The 12761-nt window shown below is 46.1% G+C and overlaps 1 protein-coding gene across 4 annotated transcripts in view; it reads left to right on the forward strand.

Annotated features, from left to right (window-relative positions):
* The window catches only part of LOC310692378 (transmembrane protease serine 11G-like), a 63390-nt gene that overhangs the window by 41844 nt on the left and 8785 nt on the right, over nt 1-12761 (forward strand). For 3 of the 4 annotated variants that reach the window (XM_083473301.1, XM_083473302.1, XM_083473303.1), the window contains 2 exons: nt 2697-2735; nt 11227-11250. In XM_083473301.1, coding sequence (XP_083329427.1) covers nt 2697-2735; nt 11227-11250 — 63 coding nt within the window. The remainder of the gene's footprint in view (nt 1-2696; nt 2736-11226; nt 11251-12761) is intronic. The other variant, XM_083473304.1, reaches the window with a different exon arrangement.

Here is a 12761-nt window from a genome sequence, read left to right on the forward strand (position 1 = left end):
TGTCTTTCAAATAGTCCAACAGGGCTCAACACTTATGTAATTCCTCCCAACTATGGAAAAGCAGTGGTGTGGTGATTATTGAGGTGGTCCTCATGTGTGTGCTTATTGGGCTACATCTTAATCATATTTTGAAAGGAAGACTCAGGGTTTATCCACACGTAACTTTTGCCCCACGCTTATGAGGCACAGGCCCACCTGTCTGAGTACGCTTTTTCTGCTCCAGAGCTTTCCCCACACAAAAACTGCTCTTTAAAGCTGTAGCACAGCAAATGGAAATTCTGGTTTTTGCGGGGAGCAAAAAAAATAAAAAGACTGTGCCTGGGAAGAGCAGAGGAAAGGTGAGAGTTGCACGGCAACCAGTCATCCTGTAACAAATAATTAGCTAATTCATTTGGTAATTAACTCTGGTTGACTTATTAATATCCATAACATAGTCTTTTCATAAGAGTCTTTGATTAATAAATGATTTGGATTTAAATATGTGCAATGACAAACATCGCCCATTTTTTAAAAAATGCACGAGTTGCACTATGCAAATTGCTGCACTGGGAATGAATAATACGATAATAGATTATAGCTTTATCCCTACAAATGAAAAGGCAGCCGTGATTGGCAGGTGACAGTTCCGCACCACGATTGGCACAAGCTACTTGTGGATGTTGCATTATATACGCGAGGATGAGGGATGTGCGAAACTATTACTGCTCTGGCCCCCGAAGATGAGACCAGTCTTCTGCAACCTCTTTTGGCTCCTGCTGAAATAACCTCAAATGTTTTGCCTGAGGAAGTTCCCCAACGTTTGCAAGGAGTTTCACGTTGCAACAGGTCTGGGATCTGCAAGGCTCTATGCCCCTGAGAAGCCATCTGGGCAACTGGTGGGAAAAGTGGATAGGAAGAGTATTTTTCTCCCTCTATCCTTATACCAGAACCCAGGGTCATCCCAGGACGCTGAACAGTGGGACTCAGGGCAGATAAAATGAGAGGCTTGAATGAATTTATTAATACGGTCACAGACCAGCGTCAATGAGACGCTGCTGAGCAACAACCGGGAGAAGCGGGGCCTGGCGCTGGACGGGAAACTCAAACACGAAGACACCAACCTGGCCTCCTCCACCATTGTGAAGGAGGGTGCCAACAAGGAGGTCCTGGGCAACCTGGTCTCCTACCAGGTCAAGGTCAAGCTGGTGGTGTCCCGGGGAGGGGATGTTTCCGTGGAGTTGCCTTTCGTTCTCATGCACCCCAAGCCGTCCAACCGGGCCTCGCCCACCTTGCAGCCTCAGCTGGCTGCCCCCGAGATGGCCGCCCCCATCGACACCAACCTCATCGAGTTTGAAACCAACTAGGGGCAGGACGATTACATTGTGTTTGAAGACTTTGCCTGCCTGCGCCTGAAGGGGCTGAAGGACGACAAGGAAGACGATGACCAATGAGAGGCTTCTTCACAATCCTGCACCATTAAACTATGGCATTTGTCCCCACAAGATGGTCACTAACTTGGACAAATTTACAAGGTGCATTAGATCAGTTTATGGAGGCTATCAGTTGCTACTAGTCTTGATGGCTATTTTACTTCCACTAATACAGTCAGAATGCCTATGAATACCTGTTCTTGGGGAGCAAGAGGGGGAAGAGGGCTATTTTTGTCATGTCCTGGTTGTGGGTTTCCCAGAGGTATTCAGTTGAGATCCTGGACTAGATGAAAAAGACCTTTAAATTAACATTTGCAAAGAAGCCATAAACATTTCTACTTGGAATTTTAGGCAGTGATATCCCAAAAACTATAAGAGAAATGTTTTTATATGCAACAGCCGCTGCCCGGTTATTAATTGCATCAAACTGGAAAGGGGGAAAAGTACCAACAGTAAAGGAATGGCAGAATAAGTTATTAGACTATGCAGAATTGGCTCAACTGACAGATAGATTAAGGGGAAATACAAAACAATCATTTACGCAAAAATGGGATATGTGCAAGAAATGCCTACAAAAATATAACAACATAACATCTGTGGCAGCGTTTGAATGACCCTTGTGTAAATTAAATAATGCTAAGCAAGGAAAAATGGTATGATATGTTATAAGTAAGTACTAGAAACTATAGTAAGAGTAAGGTAAGAAGTATAAGTACCGTATTTTTCGCTCTATAAGACGCACCAGACCATAAGACTCACCTAGTTTTTGGAGGAGGAAAACAAGAAAAAAAAAATTCTGAATCCCATAAGCCAGAACAGCAAGAGGGATCGCTGCACAGCGAAAGCAGTGATCCCTCTTGCTGTTCTGGCTTCTGGGATAGCTGCACAGCCTGCATTCGCTCCATAAGACGCACACACATTTCCCCTTACTTTTTAGGAGGGAAAAGGTGAGTCTTATAGAGCAAAAAAATACGGTACATTCAATGTCGTAAATGTAACTTACATCAGGAAATGACAGGAAGTCTGTTTTCATATAATTTAGTTTATTGGATATTAACTTGGATTTACTTTTGTTTAGTTAGAAATTATAAGAAAAGAGCATGTACAAATACAAGTTTAAATTAATAAAGAGAGAGAGATGCTGAACTAGATAAGCCCTTGCTATGATCCGGTTATTAACTAAAAGCTCAGTTTTTGCAAGCAAAGTCTTGAAAGTCCATTCCCATCCATGGAAAGAGCTCCAAGTGACAGTGCTAACATGACTGCCTCTTTTGCCTTATTTTCCAGAGATTAATAAAGCCAACGGTGAACATCTTATCAGCAATTGTAAGTACTAAAAACTGGGTGGTGTTCCAAAAGGGGGTTGTTAGAAATATCATTGCTTTGGCACTGCGCTTGAATCTTCTTGCATTCTGGGCGGCTCTTTGTCGACCGCCATGTATTTGCAGTCCGAACAGCAGATGGGAGACCATTTTAAAGACTCTCTCTTTAACGATTCCTTCGGCAGCTCTGAAGCATAGGCTGGAGAATGGAGATTACTGAGAGCCATGCACCACTAAGATATTTGTCGGTCAAGATACTACAAAGTATGCTGAGTTTTAAATGGGTATCCATGGCATTTTAGCTCTGCAAAAAGTCTTTAGTGTTCTCTAGTCCCTGTCAAATGTGAATAAAGTGAATCCCACAGCAGCTGTCAAAAAGTAAAAAATTAGATAGGCAAGTCAACTTGAAAAGAAGTGTTTTCATTTAGACAGCTAGCACAAACTAGGAACCCTCTTCTACAAAAAAGGGGATCAAGGGCCAGCAGAAAAGACACTGCCAGTGGTCCACTGTCAGGAATGATTGGTGGGTGCTAGTAGAGATAAGAGTCCGGGAATCCAGCCATATTTACAAAGATTTATTGGTTTCTTCAAGCTATTTAGGTAAAGGTACCCCTGCCCTTACGGGCCAGTCTTGACAGACTCTAGGGTTGTGTGCTCATCTCACTCTAGAGGCCGGGAGCCAGCGCTGTCCGCAGACACTTCCGGGTCATGTGGCCAGCATGACGAAGCTGCTCTGGCGAACTGGCACCAGAGCAGCACACGGAAACGCCGTTTACCTTCCCGCTATAAAGCGGTACCTATTTATCTACTTGCACTTAAGGGTGCTTTCGAACTGCTAGGTGGGCAGGAGCTGGGACCAAATGACGGGAGCTCACCCCGCCGCGGGGATTCGAACTGCCGACCATGCGATCGGCAAGTCCTAGGCGCTGAGGTTTTACCCACAGCGCCACCCGCGTCCCGTTCAAGCTATTTACAAGAGCTCAAAAAGTCCGTCTCCATCATGGTGAGTCAGTTGCCTCGACTGAAGAGGCTTTCCATTTCCCCCAGCATATCCATTTCCTGAGCCCAACCCCCTTCCTTCCCCTGTTACGAGAGTGGCTGGGCCCTGGAAGTGGCTCTCCCCTCTCAGATTCATTGCCTCCTGACAGCCCTTCGTCACCTTCCTCGTCCGAGGAAGAACAGCTGCTAATTAACGGAGGCTGATCTCTGTAAGTCCCCATTCTCTCCCCCTTCTCTGCCTCCAGTTCCCTGACATCCACACATAGAATTGGTTTAGAAAGTACAACCAGCCATTATAACAGAAGTGATTTTAAACTGCCCAAGCAGTTTAGGGACAATTCAGGGACAACCATGGCGAACCTCAGCCTTTCTCCTGAACCCCTGGGAACCAGGGAAGATGGCACTCTGAGCACTTGGACAGTGTAGCTCTGGGTGGCTCACAAACACATGGTACACAGTGGCGTAGCGTGGGTTGTCAGCACCCGGGGCAAGGCAAGTAATTTGCGCCCCCTAACCCGTGGATTTGCGCCCCCTAAGCCCCAGATGTTGCGCCCGGTGCGGCCGGCCCCCCCTGCACCCCCCACGCTACGCCACTGATGGTACATGAATGCATCGGAAATATAATATCATATAAAGCAGCAATACCATAAAACACCAATCCAACTTGCACACCCCTTTTATCCAAAATGTGTTTAAAGCTGTTCATAAGAGCCAAGCTTGCAACAACCGCTAGCAACAACTCTGACCACATTTCTAGGTTGCTATCTTTACTGACCTGGTTTTCCAGTTTTCTCGGTCTAATCTAAGGATGTATAGATACTATTTTACAAGTTTGCTTAACATATATGGGATAAACAAAGACAGAAGAGATTCCCATAGACCTGCCATAGCAGCTTTAACAAACAGAATATTCTCCAAAATTTTACCTTTACACTTTCTGGCACTAAAACTATAGCACAGAGGCCAGAATAATAATGAGTCTTCCCTCTTGGCCAAGACCCAAATGTAAGCTGATTTCAGGGCATGCCATTTTTAGTTGCTGCTAGCTCTTGTTCTGCTATTCAACACTTTTGTTAATTGTTAAAGTGTTTTCTATTTAAGACATTTCTGCCCCACTTTATGAGTCCAAGCTCTCTTAAGGCACCGTATTTTTCGCTCTATAGGACGCAATTTTCCCCCTCCAAAAATTAAGGGAAAATGTGTGTGCGTCCTATGGAGCGAATGCAGGCTCCTTGGCTTGAGCGATAGCAATGCGAAGCCTTCAAAGCGCAGAGGGAGCGCTCCCTCCGTGCTCCGGAGGCTACGCGTTGCTTTCGCTGAAGCCTGGAGAGCGAGAGGGGTCGCTGCACACCGACCCTTCTCACTCTCCAGGCTTCAGGGATAGCCGCCTGAAGGCTTTGGAGCGCAGCGGGACCTCGCGCTGTGCTCCAAAGGCTTCGGGTTCCTTTTGCTGAAGCCAGGAGAGCAAGACTCTCCTGGCTTCAGCAGAGAGGGAGAGCTGTGCGGCGCCCCTTCAGCGAAGCGGGAGGAGAAATGGAAGGGGCTCCGTTTCTCTTGCCACTTCGCTGAAGTGGCGCTGAGCAGAAGGGGGAGAATTTTTTTTTCTTGTTCTCCCCCTCTAAAACAAGGTGCGTCCTATGGTCGGGTGCATCCTATAGAGTGAGAAATACGGTATATTCCATAAAAACAACAATACCTACCACTCAGAAAATTAATAAACCAGCAATGATAAGACAGACATCCATCCCAAAACCAATGTATAAACATAACCAAGACCTACAGCAACAAATGAGCGCAACAAATTATGCCCTTTCACGGGGAAGCCAGCAAAAGCAGTTGGACTGCCTGATTTTCAACAGGATATGCAGAGCTGTCTTTCCCATTGGGCTTACTGGCGCGTTGCGGTGGCCTCTCGGGGCGCCCCAGCAAGAGGGGGAGTTGCGCGGCTTTGCTGGTGCCGGCCGCCTCCCCTTTCCCTGCACACCTGCCAGCTGCGCCCCATCAACCATATGGCTGGCGGACGTGCAGCCGTGCAGCTTCCTTCCCAAGCCTCCGCGTGAGGAGAGCGATTCCTGCAGAGGCTTGGGAAAAGGTCAACAACTCTGGGAAACGGGGGGTGGGGCGCCGGAGGGATCTTTGCACCACGGCGCCAGATGTGCTTAAGACGGCCCTGAGGATATGGTAGGCCACATTCTGAAGCACCTGAATTTTCTGAGCCATCTTTAAGTGCAGCCTTGCAGTAACCCATTGTGAACTTAACTAGAACATGTACAACTGCGACTAGGCCTGACCCTTCTAGACAGTGCCACTGTTGGCATACCAGCCTAAAGGGACCAAATGTAATCCTGCCATCGCCACTGCCACCTAGGCTGACGAGGCAGATTCCCAAACTATGCATTTGATCCATTGGGAGAGTGTGATCCCATTGAAAACAACCTTCCAGAGCAAGTGATCTTCTTTCTCGAAGGACCTCTGTCTTGCCTGGATTCAGCCTCAGATTGTTCACCCTACTGCACCCCAGAAACGCCTCCAGACACTAGTTTAAGAATTAGGATAAGAATGGCAACAGGGCATATTCTTATCATTACCCATAATTGCAGTGAAAGAAGATTATGATCTTTTTGGCAGCGGGTGTAACCAGTATGATATATTCCTGGCGACTCGAGTACAATACAGATTTGCATGCTTCTACGTACAAGAGAGTTGTCATTCAACCATTGGTGATATTGTTGGCTTTTTGCAGTATGGTAGCGCTGCAGAGAGCTTGCTGGGGAGACCATGCATTAAAAAGGGACTCAAAAATAACTTAAACAAGGTTTTAATTCCAAAACCCCTTATACACTAAATACATCAACAAACAAACCAGACCCAACCACCAACCCAACCCCCAGGGTAATGGGAGAGCTAGGTGCTGCTCCTTATATACTACACCCAATTGCTGACACAGCTTAATCAATACAACTCAGCAGCACCTGCTATGTTTCACAGCTGTAAAGCTGGGTCTCGTTATCTTGCTCTGGCCCCTTAAAGACATACACATCGGGTGGAACAAGGATGAACCTTTACATTTAAAGTAACCATTCAACAGATATATGCTAGGAAATATGAGGTGCATCCTGAGTTCTCCCAAATAACTTGGAGACTTGGTTATACTCCGTTGGCAAATTTGGAACAGACATGTAAGTTTGAATGCCAGCGTTATTGGTCCTGAAACCCAGCTACTGGCAATCAGTCATCCTGTTAGCTTCTGAGATCACAGCTCGTTGACCAGATATTTTCAAGCATATATTTACAATCATTAGAGCGAAATACTTGCTTCTTTTATGAGATTTATAGACAAGGAAGTTGTGTATCCTTCATATGCATCTGTGCTCTGTTTGCTGCTTCCACAGAATCACAGCATGCCCGCAAACCTGATAAATGGTTGCCCACCAGTTTTGTCCATGGCTATAAACTGTTCATATGGATTTTTGCAAATGCCTGCCTGCCTGCCTGCCTGCTAGAATCTAAATGCCTGTAATACACATACAAAGGACTGCTGCCAACTCTTTTCTGTGATTTATGCTGGCTCCTGCACTCTTTTGTTTGAAGTGTCCTGTTTAGAGAAAGAAAGCAAAAAAGCCCCTTCAAGCTGTGGGTGCGGACTGAGTCGCCATGCAGGTTTTCAGGAGTCCATTATTCCTTTCTTGTGTGTTGTAAGAGGCAGATTACAGAAAGGAGGGGGGGAAAGTATCACAATGCTAAGCCTTGTCGCTTGCAAATGCTGTGTGCCTGGGGCTTAGCCGCCAGAAAGTATTTGGGAACTCCCACATCCTCTTCTGAACAACTTTGTCACCTTGACATTTCATAGTACAAAGGGGGACAAATTTCCTCCCCAAGGGTGCCCCTCATCACCACGGAGTATCATCGTCTCCAGGAAAATGGCTCCTTGAAGCTGTTGGAAGGATTTTTGGGTTAAAGAAAGGTGGTGTTGTTGTTTAGTCGTTTAGTCATGTCCGACTCTTCGTGACCCCCTGGACCAGAGCACGCCAGGCCCTCCTGTCTTCCACTGCCTCCCGCAGTTTGGTCAAACTCATGCTGGTAGCTTCGAGAACACTGTCCAACCATCTCGTCCTTTGTCGTCCCCTTCTCCTTGTGTCCTCAATGTTTCCCAACATCAGGGTCTTTCCCAGGGCGTCTTCTCTTCTCATGAGGTGGCCAAAGTATTGGAGCCTCAGCTTCAGGATCTGTCCTTCCAGTGAGCACTCAGGGCTGATTTCCTTCAGAATGGATAGGTTTGATCTTCTTGCAGTCCGTGGGACTCTCAAGAAGTAGGATGATACAAAGAGGAAGCTCCAGCCCGAGACAGGAAAAGAAGTGGTAAGGGAACACCTAGCTATTTTAAATGAATTCAGATATTAAAGGAGCTTGGGGTGTAATCTCAGAGCCTCTGTCTATAATCATTTAGAATTTGCAGAGAACAGGTAAGGTCTCTGCAGACTGGAGGTGAGCAAATGTTGTCCTCATCTTCAAAAAGGAGGAAAAAGAAGATTCGGGTAACTACCGACCAGGAAGCTTGGCATTGATCCAGGAAAGATCCTAGACCAGGTTATTAAACAGTTGGTCTATGAACACTTAGAAAAGGATACCGTGATTACTAAGACCCAGCATGGATTTTTCAAAAGCAAGACATGCCAGATGAATCTCAGTTCCTTTTTTGGTGGAACAGGGGAATCCTGTGGACGCAATGTATCTTGATTTTGGTAAGGGTTTTGACAAAGTCACCCGTGATATTCCTGTGGAGAAGCTGATAAAATGTGGGCTGGACAAGGTAACTTAGATTGATTTGTAGCTAGTTGGCTGACCAAACCCAAAGAGTGCTCATTAATGGTTCCACATCATCCTGGAAAAAGGAGGTGTCACAGGGATTTTTCGAGGGCCTGTTGTTGTTCAATATCCTCATAAATGACTTGGATGGAGGTCTTGAGGGGATGCTCATCAAATTTGCAGATGGCACCTGTTATGTGCTGAAGTTCTCACCTTGGGCCAGCAGGCGGATACTGTAGATAGTTTTCACTCAGGTCCACATATGCAAATAAGGGATTGAAAGTGACGTTCAGTGATGGGATAGTTACAGAAAGTGGTTACTGTTGCATTGTAGTGGAGCTCTATATAAGCAGGCTGGCTGAACCCTTCAGTTCAGTTCTGTTCTGGCCTGTGAATAAACAAGAGCTGTTTGGAGAATCGCTGTGTCGTCTGATATGTTCACCCACAACCTAACAGCACCAAACTGGGCAGGATAGCTAATGCCGCAGAAGACAGAATCAGGCTACCTCAACAGAAGAAGTCTTGTGTCCAGGACAAGGGAAGTCATAGTCCTGCTCTATTCTGCCTTGGTCAGACCACAACTGGAATACTGTGTCCAGTTCTGGGCGTCCCAATTGAAGAAAGATATTGACAAGCAGAGAAGGGCAACCAAGATGATCAAGGGTCTGGAAACCAAAACTTATGAGGAATGGTTAAGAGAGTTGGGTAGATTTAGCCTGGAAAAGAGGCAACTGAGAGATGATATGATAGCTGTCTTAAAATGTCTGAAGGGCTGTCACATGGTAGATGGAACAAGCTTGTTTTCTCCTGCTCTGGGGAGTAGGACTCCAACCAATGGGTTCAAGTTACAAGCAGAGCCATCTTCCCAATTGGTGTTAGTGGTTCGTTGCGCCAGGGCGCCGGCCTCTCAGGGGCGCCCTAGCGAGTAGGGGAGCTTTGCTGGCAGCCTCCCCTTTCCCTGCACACCTGCCAGCTGCACCCCGCCAAATTCCGTATTTTTCGCTCTATAGGATGCACCGGACCATAGGACGCACCTTGTTTTAGAGGGGGAGAACAAGAAAAAAAAATTCTCCCCCTCTCTGCTCAGTGCCCCTTCAGCAAAGAGGCAGGAGAAATGGGGCCCCTTCCATTTCTCCTCCCGCTTGGACGAAGTGGTGCCGCGCAGCTCTCTCTCTCTGCTGAAGCCAGGAGAGTCTTGCTCTCCTGGCTTCAGCAAAAGGAACCTGAAGCCTGCAGAGTGCAGCGGGAACTCGCGCTGTGCTCCGAAGGCTTCAGGCGGCTATCCCTATCATATCTCCAGGCTTCAACGAAAGCAATGCGAAGCCTCCGGAGCGCAGAGGGAGCGCTCCGTCTGCGCTTCGGAGGCTTCGCGTTGCTCTCGCTGAAGCCAAGGAGCCTGCATTCGCTCCATAGGACGCACACACATTTCCCCTTAATTTTTGGAGGGGGAAAAGTGCGTCCTATAGAGCAAAAAATACGATATATGGCTGGTGGGCGTGCAGCTTCCTTCCTAAGCCCTGCTCCTGGTCGTTGTCCTCCTCCTGCTTCCTGGTGAAAGGCAGCACGCAGCCTTCCTGGACTGCCTTTTCGGGCGCCCTGACACCGCAGAGCTTGTCCACCAGTACGTTTTCCTGCTTGATCGCGGCCACCACGCCGGGGATCAGGGCGTTGGGGGAGGCAGAGGACATTTTCCACCACCCCCTCCCTTGTTTTGGAGTTGCTGGGGGGGGGCACCGGAGGGATCTTTGCACCACGGCGCCCGATGTGCTTAAGACGGCCCTGGTTACAAGAAAGGAGAATCTAACTAAACACCAGGAAAAATGTTATGATGATAAGAGCTGTTCAACAATGGAACGGACACCCTTGGAAGAAAGTGGACTCCCCTTTGTTGGAGGTTTTTAAGCAGAGGTTGGATGTCCATCTGTCATGGACTAGATGATCCTCGGGGTACCTTCCAACGCTACAATTCTATGATTCTATGATTTTGATGCAAGTGTTGCCTGCTTTCCTTGCTTGTGCATATGGGGTGCTCTGGTTGTTTGAGTGCAGTAGGAGTTGCTGTTGGGCATTTTGTGTCTGAAATCCTAACGTGTGGCGCTCATTAGGGTCCTAGGCAGTGAAGCATTATAAAAGTATTTAAGTTTCTGGGGTGCTTGTGAACCCAGGCTGTTTTGCCACTGCTGCAGCTCCCCCTCTAAGCATGCATGATGTGACTACTCAGAAGTAGGGGTGGAAGGATGTATTCATTTTGGCTCTCTCTGTTTTCATTTTTCCCACTCTTACATCCAGTTCTCTGCATTTCTGCATCAGTATATGATTTACAAAAAAAAATCCTCATGAAAATTATTCAGCAAATTCTTCTCCTAATAAGTACATAATATGTATTTTTGTGAGTTACTTTCACTAATATATTCATTTTATGCACACTTTTGCCTACTTTTGTAAACGATGTTTGGTTGGAGAAATGCATGTCAAATTTGGATAACTGAGAGTTTATCCAAGGATGGCTGTATTAAGGTTCTCATATTGCTTTCGAAAGTGCAAATTGAATCAAATCCTACCCTCCACCCTTACTCGGAGCTAAGCCCATTGAATTTTGTGAGACTTACTGCCATGGAAGTGTGCATAGGATTGTAGCCTAACTTGTTCACGTGCATCTTACGCTTTCCTCTTCTCTTTCTTTCCAATAGCTACAGTAAACTTTCCAACTCAAGGTAGGCAGCTAATTCATCACTCTTCAATATTAACTTAACCTAATGCAAGCTGCAGCTACTCTGCTGTGTCTCCATTAAAACCACATGAGAATCGGGGCCAGAATGTCTCCAGCCTAAACTAACACTCTTCCCATTTCACCATTTTGAAGAGGAGCAACATTTTTTGCTACGACTTAGCAGAACAAACACTTAAAAAAATAATAATGTTAGAGATGTGTGCAAATGGCTTCTGGAAATTTTCTAAGCTTCTTTGTGGGCAGAAAAATGGAAGGAGCCATTTCTTCAAATTTCTCCAGGGGGAGGAGAAATTTGCCAACATTTTGTTGGGGGGGGGGCTGTAAGACTTTCCATTAGTGGTGAGTAGCCAACGTTCTTTCTTACAGCGTTGTTCGTTTGCTTTTGGCTGCTTCTGGAAGAAGAAGCAACAGCAGCAACTATGTTGTGACAGCCCGGCTGCCATTTTGCGTTTCCCACAATGCTCTGAACTTCATCTGAGCATTGTGTAGGGAGGTGGTGCTGGTGGTGGGAAAATGGCGGCCACCATTTGGTGGAGAATATTCAGAGAAAGTTCTGTGACGTGGTCTTATTTTTCTCAGAGGAGTGTCTTCTGACATGCTTTTCCTCAGCTCTAAAAATATTCCGTGGGGTTCCCATCCTGTGTTGCTTTTGGTCACATTCTAAAAATTAGAATCTAACATGACCAAGTAAGATTTCAGAACAGGTAAGTACCACGAAGAGCACATTTCTTTGCATATCTTCTGTGCACAATTAACCAGCCCTGTGAATCCTAGGGAATAGGAGGTACTGGAAATAAAATCAACCACCACAATCTCTCTCTTTCTCATATACATGTACCCTCTGGTGGATACATGGCAAAATGCATACAAGCTATTCAAATGTACAGCTGGAGTGAATGCATTTGCAAATACATTCATTTTAAAACTGTCTATCTCTTGATTTCATTCCCTCGATGAATACTTGAATCTGTTGCTTTTTGCAATTGTTCTGTTATATCTGATTTGTGCCTAGTTAATGGAAATAAATAGTTTCCTTTGCATGCCGGTAAAAATAGTTTTTGTTCAGATGGAGTTTAAACCTGTTCACAGACAGCTGTGAACATATTCATGCTAAAATATACTTTTTAAAAAACGAGAGTGATTGTTTTCAAATTTTGCCCTTCTATGCCAACTTGCTTGAAATGGCATATTATCCGAGGCAGATAGATCTAGCTGCAGATTGGCAATGTTTGGAAGAAGAGGGACCCTGCAGAAGTGAATCTGAGATCAGAACCAAAATGTGATCACAATCACAACACTGGGTATTATGCATATCCAGGGCTGAAATAGGAACTTACTGCTGCCCCATCACCTATGTGGGGCTACCTGCAAAACAGTGGCGATGACAATGGTCTCTGATGACTTCTCATAAGACCTTGCCGAAATTTCATGAGATTTTGGGTGTTCATTTTCTCTCAGCCAAACCAATTTCTCAGGGCTGGTGCAAAGGCCTGT

The sequence above is a fragment of the Podarcis liolepis genome, assembly GCF_965112155.1.
Source record: "Podarcis liolepis genome assembly, chromosome: 13".
NCBI lineage: Eukaryota > Metazoa > Chordata > Lepidosauria > Squamata > Lacertidae > Podarcis > Podarcis liolepis.